Below are 23,188 nucleotides of genomic sequence, written 5' to 3'. Positions count from 1 at the left end.
CTTTCAAAAACACATCTAAACATCAAAAATTTATAATTCAAAACATGTCGTTCACTAAATAAATGATAAAAAATCTAACAGAAAAATGAATGTATTGTCATTGCAAAATGATACATATTTTGAAATACCCCACAATTTGCATTACCCCCTCATGTTCATAATTGTGAATGTCTCAACTTTTTAAGAACAATTTTAACCTTTAACACTAGCGAACCTCTTGATGTTCGTGTGCTATGATGTGAATCTCCTTTAAGTAATAGATCATCAAAGAAGTCACAATAAGAGACTATTGGAGTACGGTGGGAAGCACAACATAATTGCCGATTCAAGGCATATATTTGCGGACCTCCAATTACTTAAAGGAGATTTGCATGGTAGCTCATGAATGTCATACTATATATGTGTGTGTGGGTGTGTGTCACCACACATTTGTGGACTCCTTGACAATCCATAATTAAAGATAATTGGCTAATATATATATGTGTGAATGTTACCACATATTTGTAGACCTCCTTCACATTCGATTACTTAAAAGGAGATTCGCATGGTAGCTCACGAATATCGTATTATATATAAACAAAGGTCACCACACATTTATGGATCTCCTTGATGATCAATTATTTAAAAGAGATTCACATGGTTGTTCGTGAATGTTGTACTATATATATATATATATATATATATATATATATATATATATATATATATATATATATGAATGTCACCACACATTTGCGAACCTCCTTATCGATCAATACTTACAGGAGATTTGCATGGTACCATGCAAACCTCACGAGATTCACTAGTGTCAAAGATAAAAATGTCTTAAAAAAGTGAGACATCCATGATTGTGGATATGGGAGGATAATGAAGATTGTGGGGCATTTTGAAAAACATGCCTTTTTTATAAGGACAATACGGTTATTTTGCAAAAATTCAATATATAAATTTGATAATTGAAAAACTCAATTGTTAAAGAAGGAACATCGTCGATTATCATCAGTTGTAGATTTTGGATCTTTCTTTCTTTAGACATATATGTATATATATATATATGTGTGTGTGTGTGTGTTTGCGGATGAAGCCAAAAATCCAAATTACAGTGGGCACATATGTGTGTGTATCCACTGGGTAGAGAGAGAGAGAGGCACAACATTTGGTTGAGGTAGGCATTCCCCACCTTGACTCAACCCCTTTTATTAGGGATTTTCCCTAGTCCATATATATATATATATATATATATATATATATATATATATATATATATATATATATATATATATATATATGGGTAGGTGTCTGATGCTTTTTGTGTTTACAGCTTGTGTATTAACCTTGGATAGGGGCTTTCACGTTGTTTTTCAAAAATCTGATCATACAAATGAGTTCTGCATGATCAATTTGCTAGAAAATCACACTTGTATTTGAGAAAAAATGAATTATTAAGGATTGAATATTTTTTAAAATTGTAGACCATTGATTTTTAAATCTTATAAAAACTTAACTTGGTGTTGAAATTGGATGATCCAAAAGTCGAATCCCACAAAATCAAGCATGTAGATCACATCTGTATGGTCAAATTTTAGAAAAAATAGAAACAATCTTTCCAAAGCTCAGTAAGCACAAAAAGGAGTTAGACACCTACCCATCATATATGTGTGTAGAAAGTTTGACAATAAAATTTAGAAGCGGCTAGAGAGTATGGACATGGAAAGTTGTGAAGTTTTTAAGGTTTAACATTGTATATATGAATTACAGTATAAAATACCAACCAAATGAAGATAGTCAAGGGCAGAATCTCAAACGTTGGCTATATTGTGCACCATGAGTTTGTGACAATATATTCAACACACAAAATAATCTAAATTAATAGTGTTGATATTTACATATTATTTTTTCTCATTAATACAAATTTATCTAGATATTTTTATAATATTAAAAAAATTTAAATCTTAAAAAATCTTTATTTGTTAATGTTTTTATCTACACATGAATATTTTCACATTTTTTAAAATAGTTTTTAGTTAAGCACGAAATTTTTTCTTGTTGGGGAATTCTAATTACATGCCATTGGTCAAGAGTGTTGAACACAAGCAGAGAAAAAAAATAAAAAATGACCATACTATATGGTTAATTTGATGTATTTTCTTAAAAACCTTATAATTTTTTATATTTTTTTCATGTCCAAAATCATAAATATTTAGATTTAAAATTACCTTTTTACCTTTCACACATGTGAACTTCCTCCTATGTATGCGAACTTCTTCTCAAATATGTGATTATTTTTTCAAAAGTGCCTATGTTCTCAAATATATATCTCTATAATCCAACGTCAAAAACTTGTATTTTATAGTTGCTGAAAAGCTAAGATACAAACCTATAACTTTCATGTTTTTAGTTAGAAATCCAAATTAAGGTAGGCACATATGTGTGTATTCACTAAAATATGTCAACTAAAGATGTGCCACTTGTGGGCTGTGATGGTTGGTCAGTATTTGTTTGAGAGTGGGTGGATTTGGGTGTGGTAGGCATTGCCCACTTTGACTCAAACCCCTTTATTGGGGTTTTTCTCTATCCCATCTCTCTCTCTCTCTCTCTCTCTCTCTCTCTCTATATATATATATATATATATATATATATATATATATATATATATATATATATATGTGTGTGTGTGTGTGTGTGTGTGCGCGCGCACGCATGCATTTATATGAGTAGGAAGATTGAGAAAAAAAATTGAAAGCGGCTTGCAAGTATGGACATGGAAAGCTGTGAAGTTTTCAAGGTTTAACATTGTATGTATATGAATTACAATATAAAATACCAACCAAATGAAGATAGTCAGGGTGCATAATCGCAAATGCTTGCTATATTGTACCCCATGACTTTGTGGCAATATATTCAGCATGCAAAATGATCCAAATTAATAAAGTGTTGATATTTTCAAGTTATTATTTTTATCATTAATACAAATTTATCAAGATATTTTTATAATATTATTTTTTAATCTTTATTTATTTATATTTGTTTATATTTTTATCTACACATGAAATTTTTCACAGTTTTTTCAAAATAATTTTTAGTTAAGCACAAAATTTTCCCTTGATATGGAATCCTGATTACATGTCATTGGTCAAGAGTGTTGAACATTAGGAGGGAAAAAAACATAAAATGATCGTACTATGCATCTAATTTGACATGTTTTCTTAAAAACTAATCATTTTTTGATATTCTTTCCATGTCCAAATTTGCAAATATATAGATTTAAAAAGACCTTTTTACCCTTTGCACATGCAAACTTTCTCCTATATATGTGAACTTTCTTTTAAATATGTGATTGTTTATTCTCAGATTTGTATTTCTTTGATCTGACCTCAAAAAATTGTGTTTTTATAGTCATTAGAGAGCTGAGATACATGCCTATAATTTTTATGTTTTGAGTCAGAATTGAAAATCCTTTAAGGTTTTCATTTATGAGTTTCAAAGCTGCAATAGAAACATGTGCAGATTGAAGCAACCGAATAATATATATTTCAAAGAAAGTTTCAACCTAAAAAATGAAGGATTGTAAAAAAATACAAAAAAATAAAGAAACTTTCCAACGACATCTAATTCACTAAGGATTCTAAAAAAATACAAAAAATAAAGAAACTAGATAAAAATATATTTCCAACGACATCTAATTCACTACCCCGTTAATGTTCATAAAACAGAAGATGAAAAATAACGACTACATTTTTTCATCTATTTTATACTATTTTCTGATCATCCACGCCAAAAATTTTAAAAAATAGAAAAAAGGAAAAAAACAAGACCGGACATTAGCTTTTCACTGCCACCAAGATCACCTTGATCTAATGAGCAGTTGGAGAGAAATGTTCTCTTAAAGATAGACACTTCTTTTTAAATATGCAAAATATAAACTTGAGAAAGCCTTCATATATTTTTTGTGGACTTTCTCAAGTCCATATATATTTTATGCTTACTTTTTTAAGTATGCATAAAATATATGTAGACTTCCTCAAGTCTGCCTATATTTTATGTGTTATGCAAACTTAATCTAGTAAGTATATATTTTATGTGAGCTTTCTCATCATCGCTTATGTTTGTGCGGACTTGAGGTAGTCCATATAAAATATATATAGACTTCTTCAAATTTGCATAAAATATATGCGGACTTGAAAAAGTTTGCATAAAATATATGCGAACTTTCTCATTTTGTCCGAGTTTGACAGGATATTAGTAAGTAAGGATCTTGCTAACCCCATCTTGCCTTTTCAAAAAATAATGATGATGATAATGATTAACTCTAGTTGCAGCTCAAAAAAAAAGAAAGAAACATTGTAATAGGGCAGCTGAGGCTATTGGGAAAACTTTGGAGGCTCATATGGGTCTTAAATTGAGGCCAAAAATAGTAAAATATTAGCTACTTTTGTAGCTTTTGAAACTCATACGAGGAGGTTATTTTGACCAAATCTGAAGCTATGAATGTATTTGGTCAAAAAAATAAGAATTGGTCTTTTGATCGTATTTTTTTTAAGTAATATTGTTGAAAATTCAGTACATTGTAAGCTATTGATTTTTTTATCCTTAAAAAAACCCAACATACCTGTCAGTGAAAAAACATGATCCAAATGTCAGCTTTCTATAATCCAAACATGTATGTCAGGAGAGTAAGATGTGCAAATAATAATAATAATAGCACACAAGGGCTGGTAGAGACCATGTGAATGTCACTAAATTGATCGAGCATCACAAGTTCGAAACCCATGGGTGGCGTACCTTGCTGCAAGGTCAAAAGCTGTGTGTACTCCCTAGTGGGCAGAGGAGACCTCAAGGGTTTTACCAGCCAGAGGCCAACCAATATACGGTCTGTGATGAGGGCTTTTCCCCTGAATTATCCCAATAATTATAATAATAATAAGGTTAAAGCTTTTCACTAAAAGGTTTGGAACCCACGAGTGCACAAAACCTTTCTCCACTAACACATGGGAGCTCTAAAATTGATCTCTTTGTAGGGATGTCAAGGGATCAGATTTTATTGGATATCTGATCCAATCAGATTTCGTTTAGGCAGGCTTGGTAAACCAAAACCATATCCGATTATAATCGATGTAGATACAGTTTTTATTTTTTTACAATCGAATTTGATAGATATCCGAACTAGACAGATATCCAAATCCGGTTGCATGCAAAAAAACAGATTTGGTATGAGCTTTTCAAGATCCGAATCTGAATCTGCTTGATCAATATTTAGATCTGGTACTTGCTAGTCCGACCCGAAACCAAACTGCTCGCATCCCTATCTCTTTGAATAGCACAGATTGTAATTGTGTTGAAACGAAGTGTGCCTTTTCATAGATATTCCACGTGAAAACGGGTCCGGATCCAGTAAAAATAGGGGCCATCCCATCGCTTTCGCAGCAACTTTCAGGACTACTTTTATGGTTGTCATGTGGAAGAGATCAGGAACTTCACGGCTTTTCCTGAGTTTCCCTTATACTAACCAAACTCGTTGTTATGTGTTGTGACATGAGAGCAAATGAGAGATGTCACATCGTTAACCTTTTTTTGTCCAGGATCAAAGATCTCGTGGCGCTGGCTTTGCCTTGTTTGTCATGTTTTTTTAGGTGAGAACTGACAGGACAACTCCAAAGGGGTTAGCGTAGTTGCAGCAAGCTGTCAGATAGTCTGTCCAGGTAGCGTTACCCGAAGCCCACCATAGGCCTAAAGATGTCTCCAGTCCCGGACATGATTCCCCAGGCAAAATATAAAAAAAGAAAAACTGACAGGAGAGTCGTTGGCTGATGGTTTGTCTGGATATGGTTTCATTTTTGTTTGTAAAATGGATCTCAGCCCGGATCCAAATCCAAGGACGCGATTGGTTCTTGACTCTGACATACTAGTGTAGGCCAAACCAAATGTAAGGTCTGAATGTGATCGATTTACTTATAAAATAAAACATGACATGCATGTACGGGTCTCATATTGGATCCGGTTAACAAGTTCAAATCCAAATCAGAGTCTGGGCCGACCTGAATCTGACATGGCTTTGGGAACTCCTGTATTTTCGCCCATATGTGAGTAGGTGTCTGGTCAGAGTCGAAAATGAAGAACCAGCCCTTGTATTTTGCAAAAGGCGTTTACAAATACCATGGGGCATGGGTCATGGGTTATTGGTAACACCCAATGTGGTCCCATATTCTTAGGTTGTTGAGAAGCTGACTGAAGATGGTCCTAAACCCTTTTACCTTTTGAATGAAGTGGGTGCAAATGGATAGGGTTTTGCCGAACTTCTTATATGAACACATTAGTTCTTTTAAATAGGATCCATATGTTTATCTCATGAATCCTATTTAGATATACTCAATTAGGATTTTCAGATTAGGAGAAGGTTTAGATCAATACTTAAATATCAATATGTATTTGGATTTTAATCAAATCTGACTAGTCTGCACTTTTTAAATGCAAAAGCTTGTTTATGGTCTTCTTTTATCAGATTCTATATATGTGGGGATAACATTTGGTAACGGTGACACGAGGTGCATACATCTTTTTTATTTTATTTTATTTTAATTTTTGTTGATTTTTCATAAAACTAACTGTTAAGATACATGTGTTTTGCTTAGTGGGAACCGGCTTTTGAATCGTCAGATTATGACATGTAGTCATGCTTTAATAAGGCTTCAAAAATTAACATGTGAGATACTTTCTTGGGTCATAAATTTGTTTTTTTTAATAAAAAAAACATAATTCAAATTTTTTTTCGACCGACATGATTGAAAATTTTGGTTCCTACTACTTGAACACATCTATGATATTCAATCAAAACAACCTGTGCCTATGACTTTTAGTGGCGTTTGTACCTTATGGTGCCATTTTCAAATGTTTTCTCATATATATATATATATATATATATATATATATATAGAGAGAGAGAGAGAGAGAGAGAGAGAGAGAGTGAGAGAGAGAGAGAGAGAGAGAGATGGGTAGGTGATAAGTGTTAAATGGGTTTATATGCCCTTTTGGTATTTTTTTGCAGTTTTGATCCTATAAATGTGTTGGAAATGGTCGATTTATGAGAAATCCACACCTGGATCATGTGTTTTCGACCAAAAAAATGATATTTGGAGCCTCAAGATTTTACAAAGATTTTGGACGGTTGATTTTTTGAACCTTATAAAAACTCATCTATGTGTCGAAATAGAACAATTCAATAGCTGATCCCTATAAAATCAAGTACATAGATCACATATGTAAGGTCAAAATTTACAAATAAAATAAAAAACCCCAAAAAAACTCATTTAGCATGTATCATTTAGCACCTACCTATTACTCTCTCTCTCTCTCTCTCTCTCTATATATATATATATATATATATATGTGTGTGTGTGTGTGTGAGGGAGAGAGAGAGAGAGATTAACCTAATTTTATCGGATTTCATTTAGACCTCGACTAGAATTCAGATCAACTGTGCACAATTTAGTTAGGATTGGATCAAACTTAATCCCAACTGTATCCAATCAACTTCACTCTCTAATGTGAAGACTCGAATCCACATTTTCATGGTGATCACACCCAAGCACCTCATCAACTAGAACCAAGCAATGACAATATATTTATGACTCCCACTGGTTGGTTGCCTCCTCCACGTTTCTCTTATTCAAGAAATATAATGGTTGGTCACCTAACTCAATATGACAAAGCAGACGTGGTTGTCATAAGTTACCCGGATGAGTTTTTTTTTTTTGTTTTTTTTTTTAAATATATAAACAAAATGATAAGAGAAAGGCTTCATCAATTTGACCTAGTTGGTATTGAAAAGTACAAAAGGGCTTCAATTTGACCTAGTTGGTATTGAAAAGTACAAAAGGGCTTCCATTGGAGACATTAATGTCATTCTCAAGCACCTGTCACGATGGGACCATTGAATTTAAGGCCGGTCTGATATGGCTAGGCAATAGAAAATTTGGTGTATTTTTTTTTTAAATACTAGGTGATCTAAGGATAAGTTGGAATGCTTGTCTAGGTTTGGACAGAACACCCTCTTCAGGACACACTGTCCTATCTGTCCTGAAGACATTTTTTCTTTTACTTTTTTTTTTTAAACCATCCCTATCACACCGTTTTTTTTGGGGGGAAGGGGAAATGCAAAACCTAGGGGTGTCAATGGGTCAGGTTTGACCCAAACCCAGCCCATATCAAACCCTATAGCTAGGGTCAAGGTTTGGTGATAAATAAGAAGGCCTGATTAGAATCTCGGTTGGACCCAAAAGGGTCTGATTAATATATGAAGTCGGGTATGATTTGTGAAATTTCATACTAGACTCAAGCTCGACCCGAGTTTCAATTAAGATTCACAAATTTTCAATGTAAAAATAAAAAATATTATTCTACTGGCCATATGGTGTGGATCTGGTTCATGTAATTCTTATAGGATCTGGGTGTGCTTCTCTTATGGTAGATCCAATTAAACCCGGGTTCATACCGGATACCATAATCTCAAATGAGGTTTGAGCCTGGTTCTACCTGAGTCCGAACCAAACATGACTTGTTGACACCCCTAGCAACACCAGTGTTTTGTGGGATGCACAGAATAGCATGTTCATGCATCTACTGTTTGATGAAGACCCCATCCCCTGAGAAACACATTCAAACACACCCTAAAGGAACTGTTTCTAATTCATTTCATTTATCATGTGTTATACAAATCACAAGATAGAGAGAAGAAACAAAACAAGAGAAAACCTGAGATTTACGTGGTTCGACACTCATACCTAACAGGCGAAAGAAAGAGCAAAAACTTGCAGGATGCAAGAAAAAACTCTAATCCCCAATATACCTGCAACTCTCGTACCCAACTCTCAAGAAAATCGACTATATATATAGAAAGAAGGCATAAAACCCTAACTGGTATAAAAGAAAAATTGTAAAACTATACCAATCCATACTCCGGCACCCGGAATATATTTGTAGTGAACTCTAGTCTCGGTCCTAACCAGTGGTGTAGCTAGGATTCATGTGAGGGGGGGGGGGGGGGGGGGCGCAAACAGGGGTGTAGGAAAAAAAACTGGTTTGATAGTCGGGGGTTCGGGGGCAGCGCCCCCTAAATTTTTTTTTTTTGAGATAAAATAAAAAATGGCTACAATTATTAATAAAAATTTATTTCATATGGACAAATCAAACTATTTGCTGCAGTCAGGGCTGGGCTAGGACTGGGCTACAAAAATGGATAAAAATCTATTTCATATGGAATCAGGGTTGGGCTAAGACTCTGCTACCACCACAAACCTCGAAAAAAAATTTATTATTCGGTCACCAAAATATTTTCAGATCAAGTAATGGATGAAAGCGAGATTATAAACACCTAAAACACTATTCAAATTGAATGTCTTAAGATGACCCATCAAGCTCGATGTAAGAAACACAAAGAAGCAATTGATGGACTTAATTGAAGAAGCCCGGATAAGGATAAGGTGCCAGTTATGATTCCAAAAGCAGGTTTCGAGATACACTCAAAGTGTGCCATGCGATTGATTGCTCACTTCACACATTTTAATTGCAGGAAAGGAAGAAGAGAAGGAGCATGACACACAAAGATAACCTCATGGAGTTGTGATAAGATTGGTGACACGACTTAGAATTTCGTCGTGTTATTAAATGCGTTAACGTTTGAACTTTGTATACGTCATTGCCTTTGCTGGTGTATTATTTTGGGGGAAAATTTCAAAAAAGCACTTAAAGTTTGGTATATAATTAAAAAGGCGTTTAAGTTATGAATTCTTTTACAAAATACACCTAAAAATATCATGGTTAATTAAAAAGGTTGAAGAGTTTACTATTGTTAAATGTCATCTAGAATTATCACGTTATCTTCATCATCATATTTTAATAAAATACACCTATAAAAGAGAGTGACAGAGTCTTTGAAGGGTTAGCTAGTAAATTAACTCTTTTAACTCATCTTGGGTTAGTGACAACCTGGTTTAAATGGATGAAAGTTTAATTAAGAGTGCCAAAATTTAGGTGCTTTTTAAAATATTTAAAACTTTGGTGTTTTTTTTTTATTAATGGTCAAACTTTAAGTGTATTTTGAAAGAGACTAAAAACCATGACACGTGGTTCTGAAAATAGCAGCCCTTATCTCGGTTTTGGTAACGCTTGGGCCAAGCCAAACCGTAAATATTTGATCACGTGTTTTTCCGGATATTTAGTTTTCATTTTCATCATATATTAAATATCATGTAATATTTCTTCAGGTATTATTCAATGAGGCGATAATCGTGTTGTCTCTGAAAATGTCGGCAAATATGAAAATTTTCTCTTGGCAGTTTTTATTTTTATTTTGAACATTTTTTCTCTTTATCACTGTTTTTGGATGATGTAGTCATATGCAAGTGGCGGGTACATAGAAAGTTAATATATTGGTTCAGTTATGCACGTTGTGGATACATGGATGGGCACTAGGTAATTAGGGGTGTCAACAGGTCGGGTTTAGTTCGGACACAGGTGAAACCAGATTTGAACCCAATTTTCAGGTATGGTAGCTTTGGACTCGGGTCTAATTGAATCTACTATATATATAAGAGAAATTATACCCGGACCCGATAAGAACCCCACAAAATAATATCGTTTATCATTTTTAAGTTGAAAATTTATGGGTCTTAATCAAAACTCAGGTCTGGTATAAAATTTCATAAACTATACCCGAATCCATGTATTCAGTGGCGTAGCTAGGATTTATGTGAGGGGGGAGGGGGGTGCTGCCCCCCCCACAAAAGTTTTTTTTTGCTACAGTCAGGGCTGGTCTACAAAAATGGATAAAAATCTATTTCATATGGAATCAGGGCTGGGCTAGGACAGGGCTTTTAAAAAAAAATTAACCCCCCCCCCCCGCCTTAGCTATGCCTTTGCATGTATTAATTCAGACCTTCGAGTCCAGACCCAGGGTCTTAATCGGGTCTTCTTATTTATCACCATACTCGGATCCTATAGGGTTTGATCTGGGTCGAGTACCGGTTGACACCCCTATAGGTAATGACATATAAAATGTTTATTTAGAGTTTACTAATGGTCATGCATGTCATTAGTCGATTTTTTTAAAGGCAAGCTACCGTACCAGCTATACAAGTATACCATTGGATTTTGAATCTGCAACCTCCCAACACAAGGAGACGCGTACCATTGGCTGTCATTAGTGGGTTATTAATATTGAAAATCATACATAGTATTGAGGCCCGAGGAGGGCATCATAAGTGTATTAAAAGAGGTAGAGCTCTCTCTCTCTCTCTCTCTCTCTCTCTCTCTCTCTATATATATATATATATATATATATATATATCCCGGCCCAAATTATTTATAAATAATAATAATAATTAACAAGTTTTCAACTTCTCATGCACCCAATTAATTAGTTTAATAGTAATAGCTATCAAGTTACTATACAATAGTTATTTTTTTTAATTTTTATATTATTAAAAAAATAATAAATAACTCAAGCCTATTGCCGGTCTGATAGCTTGTGGGCCGGTCCACATATATTAGGGATGGCAGTGAATTGGGGTGGGGGCGGGGGACAAGGTCTCTACCCCTGCCCTGTTTCAAAATCCGAACCTCCATCCCCACACGGGGATGGATTTTAACCTCCACCCCCGCCTTCATCCCCGTTTCATGTCCTCCATCCCCGGTTCAAACGGGAATGAGGTGGGGCGGGGCGGGGAAAAGGGTACATTCATCCCCGCCTCAATCCCTGAACGGGGGATGGATTTTAACCTTCGTGCCCACCTCCATCCCCGTTTCATACCCTTCATCCCTGGTCCAAATGGGGCCAGGAGGGGGCGGGGCCCTGCTTTCCCCCGTCCACTGTCATCCCTAATTAGGTGGGGTAGGAAACCATTGTCCCCCCGATCCACTGCCATCCCTAACATATATAACAAGTCGAACTCGGTACTTCACAGACTTGAGCCTAAAACCTTGACCCAAATCCGACCTACGGCGAGCTGAGCTCATGGACAGCTGGGATGTTGCCCATCCCTGCCTGCAACGTCCCACCACAAGAAGGAGACTTGCACTGACAAGTGAAAACTCCTCCCATCCACGCGGAGCCCCGCTGGCACTGAATTAACTTTAGTCTTTAACTTTACTTCAACCACGTATCACTTTCCTTGCTGAAGTTACCAATTAGTCTTGTCCAAGTTAGAGGGTAGTAGTACCTCACTTCAAATTGTTAGTTCTCATCTGTATCACTGTAACCGTACTCTCTGTTTTGTTCGTTCGTTCAGTTCAATCTTGAGCAAGCCATCAAACATACTGGAAGGATGACTACTTATATAAAGGGTCTTTTTTGTCTTACAAATGGTCATTTTTTATGCCTAGCATGTTACCCCATGGGTTTATAAATTGTCTTATAAGTTGAGCATACTGTGTTGGGAATCATTTGTTAAATTCTTTATTCTATGCTTTGGACCCTCCACCTGCATGTTACCCCATAGTGGGTTCACAACCCAGGATCATCCCTGAGTATCAAAAGGAATTCGAGAGGTTGAGTAACTCGGTTTTACGAGGTGATCACAAGAAACCCTCACAGGGACTTCTATTTCTGGGTTGAAGGCTGAAATAATGATTGAAATCCAAGCATCAAGGCCAGCAAGTTTGATAGAATGCTTTGTAGACAAGTTGAGAAGGATACTTTCAAGGCTGATGGTGAAGCATATGCTTCCCCAAAAGAATCTCCAAAGCACTAGTAGTGTTAGGGATGCAAACTATTCGGATCTGGAACAGCTAAATACATTGGGGAGTCAGATCCAGAACAGCCAAAATTTGCAAAACCACCATCTTGGATCCTACCCATTTGCATCCCTAAGTAGAGTGACAAAAATTAAAAATGTAAAGATTAAAAATTTGTCGAAAGAACAAATGAGAGGGCTGAGAGGAAAGGCCTATAGTTTCACAGAAAATCAAAGACTGTTGGAAAACGGCTTGGTTTAGCAGGGATAACAAGCTTAATTTGCTTTTTGCAGGGGGACTATTTTTCCAACACTAAATTTTCAGGCCTTGGAGATCATTAGCATTAAGCTCTTCAGTTGGCAAGGAGACGTAGTGGTTCACACAAATTGGGGGGCTGCTTTCAAACAAGAGAGGGAAGGAGACTCATAGGAGTTAAATCTTGTTGAGACCTAAAGAATAATGATGCTTTTCATGCGTTCATTTCTGAATTCCATATGCCTGATATCAAAAGGTGCAGTTAAGTAAGAGAGAATTGGCAGTAGAAAAAAAAATCTTTATATTTTCCCAAAACTCTGGGTTTATGGACACATCGAGCCACACAATATTCAAGAAATCAAATTGCCACCATTACAGGTAGAAACTGTAAATACCCGTTAAAACCCTAAATCTGTCTAAATCCCATACAGTTCTGGACTTTTGTGTTTAAACCACACAAGCAGAATTCTCAATCCTGAGAATTTCCACCATGGCTGTCCAAATGCGAGCTGTATCAAGGTTTAGAAGACCGACGCCTCAAACACAAATGTTCAAGCATTACAATTATGGTGTGTTTGCAGAACGTGATGAGTTTCTCCAACTTTTTCTCTCCGTTTTCTGAAGGAAGTTAAGCCTCAAAACAGCGGAAAAAAGGGAGGATATTGTCATGCGTTTGATGATGCACGTGGGATCCACAAAAACCCGGAAGTTTTTTCTTGGGCAAAAAAAAAAAAATCACTGCCATCAAACATGCCCATAGAATATCTAGCGTTAACGGCATTGCATCAGAAAGGGAACCTGAAGCCCGAGAACAACTTCGGAAGAAGCCAGACTTGCTTGAATGCACGTATTCAGAGCAAGTCCATCCTCAACCAAGGACCTTTCTCTAGCAATTTTTGCCATAGAACACATTGCTCATTCAAAATGACTTTCAAATATTGCATTCATTCAATTCAGTGCAGAATCATGATTCAAAAAGAGCCATGGCTCAACCACTAACTCCATTAATTCAGATGGCCTCACACCCATTTGTCATCAGTGTGTGATCAAAGTTTATTTCTTTTATTTCTGAACAAAAATAAGGATCAGATATACCCAGTTCTTGAGTCCTTGCAAGTTCACTAATAAGTCACCAGATGAACACAGTTTAAGGGTCTGACCTAATTGTTCCCAACCAAAGTCGTTCCTGGAATTGAGCCAACTATTTCTAAGAGAAAAACATGATCAAGTGACTGAAGAAGCAATAACCGCTTACTAGCAACTTCAATGCAAGAAATTACGGAACCACCGAGGGTGAAGCAACCCCAAGTCCAACTCCAGAAGAAATTGGGTCTGAGGCACACCCATGTCCCAAGACAACCTACTTCTGAACTTCAATGGATGCTTAATGATCCTTGATTCAGTACACCAGTCTACAGAGGTTTAACTAGATACAAAGATGTACGTCTAAAGCAACCAGCATTCAGAAAGGCCTATAGATCGACCAGAATCATTCGAGGAATTCTTCGACATCTGCACTGAGTAGGACCAAGGCAGCTTGATTCTTCTAAATTAGCAGAAAATTAAATCTGAAGAAGCGGCAATGCCATTATGGCACCAAGAACTGAGAATATAAAAAACAGCAGCCAAAATGGAATTTTTTTAGTATGCCGCCCATTCCTTTTGTCAACCACTCTGTCATTGGCTTCTCTTTCGATGTCTCCAGTTAAAGATGCAGCATGAGGTTGTTCTTTCTCTGCCAATCTATCTGAATTCAGCTTTTCTGGATTTTGTTGCTGGTCGTACTTCTCAACGTATTCTGGGAACATTTTTCTGAACATTGGACTACAAAAGAAAACAAATAATTAAAAATGGTTTTCTTCCAAACTAAAGCATCAGAAGATGAACATAGAACGTAAAAACTATCGTTTAGTGGGAAGTGTGAAACTTTTATAAAGGTCAATTCCAAAGGCTGCTCCCTTTTTTCAAGCACAGCCTGGTGTGGGCTGAAGACCTGATTAGTAATAGAGAACCCCAAGTAGGCAGGGCCCAACCCAACAACAAAGACTGATCATCAATGAAAATTATACAAGCATGGAAAACTTTGCTGAATGAAAGTATTCATTTACCTCTTACAGTTGAATGCAAGTGAAGCCTGGGCAAGCCTTTGCTTTTCAGCATCAGTAGTAGACACACTGCCAGTGGTAGGACTATTATCCATCTGCACGGGTTAAAAGATATAGTTAAGCTACAAGGCATAAAATCTTTTGGAATAAAATGACAAAAGACCTAACAGATGAAAGATTAAAAAGGACCCAAACTTGAAACATCAAGGACACTGTGCCTCAGTAAAGTTGGTATGACTGAGAACCTATCTCACATAAGTGCGGGTGCAGGTGTGAAGGGTGCGACATGGCAGTTCCAAAAAACTTGGGTGTGGGGGTGCTGATATATATAGGTAAATGATAAGGTGCTCCCACCTAATAGAAGCTTTAAAATTTTCAAATTTCTGATTTTTTTTTGTTGATCAGACCCTATAGAGATGATCTATACGCATTATTTAATAGAAAACAAGTTTTGGATCATGAGATTATAGCATACATGTATGATTTTTAAGACCTTTAAAAATCAATGGCTCACAATGTAGCAAAATTTCATGACTTAAAAAATCATATTTTTATGTCCAAAAAAACATGATCCAAAGCATGATTCCTATCAAATAAACTATGTTGAGTGCATCCATAAGGTTTAATTGAGAAGATACAACCTACAACCATGATTTCTAATATGTGGGAGTAGGTACTCCCAGAGAACAGTAGCATTACTCTCTCTCTCTCTCTCTCTCTCTCTCTCTATATATATATATATATATATATATATATATATATATATATATATATATATATATATATATATATATATATATATATATATATATATATATATAGTGAGTGTGTGTGTGTGTGTGTGTGTGCGAATATGTATTTAAGTATATACTATAGATAAAAATGGACTCTGTTAGGGTCAACTGAGTCCAGTTTTGGATAGAAATGGACTCCGGTGCGGTTAGCCACACCTGACCTATGTCACATAGGTGCGGGTGCGGATGCAGCACTTTAAAAAAACTTGGGAACCGAGGTGCGGGAAAAAAAATTATATATATATATATATATATATATATATATATATATATATATATATATATATATATATATATATATATAACAGTTTTAAGTTAACACCACATGTATGTGTGTGCATTTATGTATTTTTATATATAATATAGATAAAACTAGACTTTGTTAGGGTTAACTGAATCTACTTGTAGATAGAAATGGACCTCAGTGTGGTTGACTTCACCTGACACAAAGGAAGTCGTGCACCCACATGGGTGTGAGTGCGATGCGGGTGCGGTGCCTTGTTAGAAGAGTCCGTGTTACATAGCACCTGACACTGCAGAAGCCGTGTCCAAGTGTCAACCCGCATTGATGCAAGTTCGACACGAGTGCGTCGACCTTTTAGAAGAGTCTGTGTTACATAGCTCAGCACTCACTTGATAAGATAGGATCTGCAAGTTTATGTGATGCAAAAACATGAACTTGAGCCTAGCCAAAAGACAAATCAGCTAAGTCTGATGTCAGGTTAATGCCTGCAGGACTAAACTAGCTTCTATGGTGGTGTCCAAATGAGCTGGAGGGATCATCGGGTGGTGGTGCTTTGTATTTGTGCATATATGCACATGCACCACATCTACATTAAACTATCACAGAAGGAAACAACATCAAATTACTCAGACTGAAGTTCAACAGTATCAGATATAATTCATATTTGAGGAGAACAAATATAGCAAAATTTCACAAAGCTAGTGTAGACTCCTGAATTATAAACTGGACCCCATAATTATAATCGAGGACAAGAACTGAAGGGAAAAAACGCTTCCACATAGAGCTTTATAGGATAGCTATAAAGAACTAAAAAACTGATACACAAAAATCGAACCACACTCACCATGAATGAAAGAAGCCCCGTGAGTATGCTGATAAAGAAATTATAGTTGCAGAAAAGTTAGTAAATATAAACCATATAAAGGACTAAGAGTGTAATATATATCCAAGTCAAAACATTTATTCAACACACCTTGCAACTGACCACATGGGGTTCCATGTCTCAGGATGAACTGAAGTAAAATGGGAAACAACATTCAGCATGTAAAAAACACATGAAATAATATGATTATTCTCCAAAGATAGGCAGACACTTACAATCACTCATAGACATGCAGATTCTCTTCTGTGTAGCAAATCGGCCATTAGGAGTATTCATGCTAGCATAAAGAAAGACATTAACATCAGGATTTTGATATTCAAGGATGGGGAAAATTAGACAGCATGAGATGCATTAATATCAGCTCTTAAAATTCCAAGCTCATTCCAATGCAAGTGATCATGTACCTGATGCTTGGGGGTTTGAATGGATAGTCAGAGGGGAACTTTAACTTTCCATAGTAAACACCACCTACATGTTATTAAGAAAAGTTCTCAGCCAATATATGATACAAAGGCAATATTGAGTCAAAACTCATCTTAGACTAGTCTAGATGATGACAATCCAGCAGAACTACAATGGCATATCATAACACTTCAATCTACACCACAATCTGTGTCGGTGTGTGCCTTGTCATTCAAGCTTCACATACCTGAAAATGGTGTGCCTTCACTTCCCTCTAGTACATAATCTGGAAAGGATAAATTGAAAAAGAAAATCATCTCCACAAGCTCCAAAGTAGAAGACTGGAAGGACTTGATGGCAAAAAAAAAATATAGAAACAGTAATAGTTTAAAACATACAAAAGCAATGTCCATAAATGTCAAAGGAAAGCCTTCTTCAGCCACAGTTAAAGGTAGTCAGATGGCAGTAGTTTTTGGTAGAAATAGGCAATTTGTGATATCTGACATTAAGCAGTACTTGGCACTCAATACGTGTTAGACTTATATACGAGCATTGAGACTCGTCATCAAATGCAAGCATGGATGAAGAGGGGTATTTTATATTGAGTGTGTGTCCAATAAAGCCCTGCAAGCCATATTCTTTGTTCCACTTTGGGAATCTGTCATTTCAATCAACACCTTCACAGCCTCATAAAACAACCAAAATCCAATGATAATAAAAGCTTATCAGTCATCAACACCCATATCGTAGACGATAAGAGCATAATGGTCATGGTTTCTGGAATGCTGAAATGAAGCACCTTGATATGATCACTGAGAGCTTGAGAAAGGACAGATGGTAAAGAATAGATACTGATAGCATGAGTGATGTACAACCAATAAAAGATGAATTTGATAAATTATTATACTTACGCCACTCAAGGATATCGTTTGGATTTGGACGAGCTAAAACATGGGGAACAGGCTCCTAAAAATTCAGAAATACTTTAAAGTCACTAAGGCAATAAAGGCATATAATACAAGAAATAGAAACAAAAAAACTGCTTGCTGCACCGCTAGCATTACTAAGTACCAATGGAAAATGACAGAGTGTTGCTAAGCCTCAACAGAAAAAGAAAAAAACAGCCTTTTTCAAGAAAGACTTATAACACAGACAAGCTGTCTCTATGAAAACATCAAAAGCATAAAATTTTAAAAATTTGGCGAACGTGAGGGTTAAAAACATCAAAATAAAAGATAGAAAAGAGTATACATACCTTACACAGCGCCCGATATTCCTTCTGAAGACGCTTGACACAAGCCCTCTCTGCCATGAAAAAGGCTTCAGAAGAAAAACACTCTAATTTAGTTAGTAGAAACACCTACAAGCACCTTTCTCTTATAATCTGCAAAGCTTCCTGAAGATGTTGCTTGTTCAAAGCCTACACAAATATATGGAAGTGAACAGTTTCAGAATGTAAAAGGTGGTCATGGGCTTCACAAAAACTTGAATATGGATTTATGCACTAGGCAGGGGGGAATAGAAAAATAGCAGTTTTATTTATTTTTCCACCATGATAGTTCACTTCTAGAACTGACCCCAGTTTTTCTTTTGTCCAGGTAAGCTGGGGGACAGCCACCAGTTTCATTCAAACCAGATGTGCAAAGTGCAGTCTTATGCCAAGAGAACAAAATATTATTTGATGAACCCTTAAAAGAATGATAAACCTAAGGAAAATTGCCCCAAACCTAATATAGAAAAATAATATGTAAAACCATAGTTCACAAAATGAAAAAGAAGAACAATCCTTTTTCCATTTATTTGTAGCACTCCAATATTATTCCCAGAAATATTTCCTATGACTTCAAAGGGGATTGGAGGTACCAAAATGAAGTAGGAAAATTCCCAATAAACAACTGTACTAAAAGCAAGATTTCACAAAGGTTGCGCTGTCTTTTTTCAGTACTTAGTTTCTTCCATTTTGAAGGTATCTTTTTCATAAAAGTCAAAAGTTTCCAAGGGATTCTTTTGTGAGGCCAGAGAGAACAGGATTGTACATTGAACTCTGAGTGAAGGTCAACGGAGGATGGGCTCACAAACAAATGGTTTCTGCTAGTGAAACGCATCCACAGGTGGATCATTTAGAAAGATTCAGGGGCAAGTGGTTGCTACTTGAAATTGTTGGAACAAGCACTTTTACCAATACTTATCAGAAAATAGTAGGGAAAGTGGTCCTCCCCTTGGGTGAAAATATTTGCTTGGCTAGTCATACATTACAAATTGCTTAGTATGGACATTCAAACTAGAGATTGCCATCTTGACTGGCAACGACATTCTGCCTGGAGCTGATGTGCCACAGTTCCTTTAATTCATCTTTTTTCTTTCATGAGATCTTCCTATCAAGACTGCTCAAGGACAAGAAAATAATGTTCCACGAACATTCTGTAGAGTTCATCTTTTCGTATGGTGGGTAAAATTTGGCAATGGCATAACACTGTGACCCACAGCCAGGAAGTTGGCACGGGAGAAAAGACCTATTTTTCACTTTTTTCGTATGGGTTTTGACAGTGCTCACAGTGACCAGACTACAAATACAAACAACAGCAGGTTCTGGTAAGCATTATAAGCTTTCTCTCCTAATCACATAAAGAAAGCATATTTCTTCTTCTTGCACCCTCATGTTGATGTGAAACTTTGGTGGTACTCCTTGTGAACTTTTGCCACAATCTCTCCTTTACAAGGGATGCTTCCATTTAGGTCTATAGCAGGAGAAAAAAACAAAAAGAAGAAAAAAAAATGGGCAAAGAATTGATAGAGATGGGAGAAATCCACACATGCAAAAAGAGGCAGCTCGACAAAATATGCAAAGGACTCCTTGTTTAACCTTTTTCACAATCTCTCCTTTCTAAGTGATGTTTCTATTTAGGTTTATAGCAGGAGGAAAAAAAGAAAGAAAAACAAATGGACAAAGAATTGATAGAGATGGGAGAAATCCACACATGCAAAAAGAGGCGGCTCAACAAAATATGCAAAAAGGTAAGTAAATCATTGAACTAATGTCTATTGGAAAAGATACAAAGAATAATATAATGGAAATCAGCCAAAGCTAGAAATCGAGGAAAGTATCATTTATGAATGGAACATCTGAGGAAGTAATAGACCGGTAGACAGAAAGAGCAAATGGAATGATTTAGCAATAAGTTCCCAATACACAAATCACCAAAAAATAAGGATTCAACACTTTTACTAGTATGTGCATTCTTCGCTGATGATACAGTGAGTAGGATAAACATGACTAGTGGTATTTACATTTAAACAACTCTTTCTAAAGGCAGGCCAGAATACTTGCATTATACATCAATCAGCAAATATTCAGCACTTCTTTAGGAAGATTGCGCTCGCACAGAAAAAAGCATGGCCAATGCTGCCTCAACATGATGGTAACTTGGATGAGAAAGAAAAGTGTGGGAATCTTCATTTGGGAAATACACATAAAGGAAAAGTAATGCACGAGGAAGAGGAAAATGTATTCAAGTTCCAAAGCTTCACAACCCGCAGATATCAAAACGGAAATCTTCATGGTAATATGTTAACACTGAAATATACAAGATGGATCTTGAGGAAATCACAATAATGCTGCAAAGTTGTTGACATGAAGGAGGTAAATGCAAACGGCACTGGCAGCTAAACTACATACAACAATAATTCTGTACAAAAAAATAAGCACCCCTGCAGCATCACATGCCAAATACCAATAGCCAATGAAGTAACCATGCACTCTTATCGTAAATATCTAAAAAAGGTCACGATATTTTATTTATGAGGAAACAAAACAGCTCATGTTATCCTTCAACTGTAGCACTTCGAGCTTCTAGGAATGACCCAGATTGTGGACTCTGATGTACGGTGTGCTCCCGGGATCCCCTTAGCCACCCATGCGGATTCAGTGAAATGCGTGGTTCCTTGCAGGCCACATCCGGCTTCCAATTCAAACGATCCGGATGTAGCTGTGAATTTCACCGATGCAGATTCGGTTGAGGAATTGGGTTGACAAACAGTCGAAAGAGAATCAACACATCCACATCCGACTTCCAATTCCCAAGTATCACCCAAACAACACAAGCTCTTTACCTTTCCTAATTTTAGTTTAAAGGCAATCTACATAAACCACAACTCCGCATTAGTTAAAATCAACACATCCACATCCAGTTTCTAATTCCCAAACAACATAAGCTCTTTAGCTTTTCTAAACTTTAGTTTCGACGCAATCTACATAAACCTCAACTCAGAATCAGATAACCAAAAATCCCACTGATCTCAACAACAAGTAAATCATCCTCACGCAAACACTCTATAACACCAACAAATAAATATCTCAAATCCATGTGTTGTAAATGGCATTGTAATTCATTCTCAAGAATCCCCATTTCATGTAAAAAGAAAATCACTACAACTTTTACGACTCTGCCGCCCTGCCCATAAAGAAAAAAAGAGATGGGGAAGGCGTTTGGGATAAAGAGAACAAAATCATAAATTCAAACGCATAGAAGCCATAAAAATCGAAAAACCAAATTAAGCAGGAAAAAGGATTTAGGGGTTTTCTCGTGAATGCGCCAATGTGGTAAAAAAACGCCAACACCCAATTCGAATTTCGATGGAAAAATACCAAATCTGACCACAAAGACATTAAAGATGGAAACCAGATTGCATATTTTCATCGAAATAATGGCAAGCGACTACAGTTTCACCCAAAGAGAGATAGAGAGAGAGAGAGACCCTCTTACAACGGAAACGATGGAACGCAAGAAGAGACGATGGGAAAGAGCACAAAATCGATGGATTTCGAGAACTTCGTTCTCGTTTGGGTTTCCGGCGATTATAATGAGAAACAATCATCCTACGCGGTTGTCAAATCACTATTGTACCCACAATTCTCCTCAATATTTAATGATCTAAGATGTGCTTTCATAGGGGTAGTTACGGAATAAAATAGGCCCATTGGTTCTTTGGTCACAAACTGACCATGTGAAAGATGCAAAGTGGGAAGTGGGTTGGGCAGCTAAGGCCCCACTCCTGCTCGGACTCGGCTCGTGCCACCACGAACCGAGCTTCACGAGCTGGTTCATTTTCCAGAAGGAATTTTCTGAATGTTTTTAAAATTTGATAATATGTAAAAGTATATATAATATATGTATAAAACATATATAATATGCATATTATGTATATAATATATAATATATATAAATATATAATATATAATATGTAAAACAATCGTTTATGCATCGAGCCAAGTTGAGCTTACCCTGTGCTTTGCTCATTTACCTAAACGAGTTGGCTTGTAGCTTGGCGAGCTGAGCTGTAATGTCTCGAATTTTCAAAACAAATCTAAGTTAAAAAATTCAAGATTTTTTTTGCAGTGAAATTTAGAAAAGGTTTTAGCAGTGGAAATGGATGATAATGAGTCATCGGTTTTAAAAAACTCTTGGTAAGTCACAAGTATGTGGCCAAACACTTATTGACCACCAAGGTGTTTTATTTATCAAAATTACTTATTTATTATAAACATCACTGCTTGAAAAAACAGTATTTAATTTTATAAAAGAAGCAATACAACACTTTTTAGAGAAACTCGATGTCGCCTTGCTCTGCATATCGTATCGCAGGTTCAACACCTAAAATTTCCATTAAACGGAGTCAAAACCACAATTGGTCTCGTAAGCAAGCATTCATCCACACATTCAAACAAGTATCAACTCATGCAAAGATCACTCACAGTCACAGTTCGCAACAATGACACTCA

General features: G+C 36.2%; 1 protein-coding gene across 3 annotated transcripts; it reads right to left on the bottom strand.

Moving 5' to 3' along the window:
* Positions 1 to 14,024: 14,024 nt before the first annotated feature.
* Positions 14,025 to 22,241, bottom strand: LOC149827536 (ubiquitin-conjugating enzyme E2 34-like). Of its 3 annotated transcripts, none has more exons than XM_090019441.1 (10): positions 22,173 to 22,241; positions 18,665 to 18,829; positions 18,321 to 18,375; positions 17,657 to 17,695; positions 17,412 to 17,475; positions 17,223 to 17,284; positions 17,098 to 17,137; positions 16,969 to 16,996; positions 15,090 to 15,181; positions 14,025 to 14,805 (listed from the first exon to the last, which is right to left on the bottom strand). In XM_090019441.1, the coding sequence occupies exons 2-10, from the start codon at positions 18,719 to 18,721 to the stop codon at positions 14,544 to 14,546; spliced, it is 699 nt and encodes a 232-aa protein (XP_089875567.1). In that variant the 5' UTR covers positions 18,722 to 18,829; positions 22,173 to 22,241; the 3' UTR covers positions 14,025 to 14,543. The 3 variants fall into 3 exon arrangements, with proteins under 3 accessions (XP_089875567.1, XP_089875568.1, XP_089875566.1); XM_090019442.1 differs by having other exon boundaries at positions 22,165 to 22,235; XM_090019440.1 differs by having other exon boundaries at positions 18,665 to 22,232.
* Positions 22,242 to 23,188: the final 947 nt, after the last annotated feature.

This window comes from Nuphar pumila, chromosome 10 (assembly GCF_984573655.1).
Source record: "Nuphar pumila chromosome 10, dmNupPumi1.hap1.1, whole genome shotgun sequence".
NCBI classification, from domain to species: Eukaryota; Viridiplantae; Streptophyta; class Magnoliopsida; order Nymphaeales; family Nymphaeaceae; genus Nuphar; species Nuphar pumila.
Note: the sequence above shows the minus strand (reverse complement) of the source record. Positions and strands in the feature narration are given on the sequence as shown.

Excerpts from the sequence above, each read along its gene's own strand:
- LOC149827536 (XM_090019441.1), bottom strand. The coding sequence starts at position 18,721 with ATGGCAGAGAGGGCTTGTGTCAAGCGTCTTCAGAAGGAATATCGGGCG. Across the intron at positions 17,285-17,411 it reads TTCAAACCCCCAAGCATCAG|CATGAATACTCCTAATGGCC; the intron begins GTACATGATCAC and ends TCTTTATGCTAG. Across the intron at positions 15,182-16,968 it reads CGGGGCTTCTTTCATTCATG|ATGGATAATAGTCCTACCAC; the intron begins GTGAGTGTGGTT and ends TAACCCGTGCAG.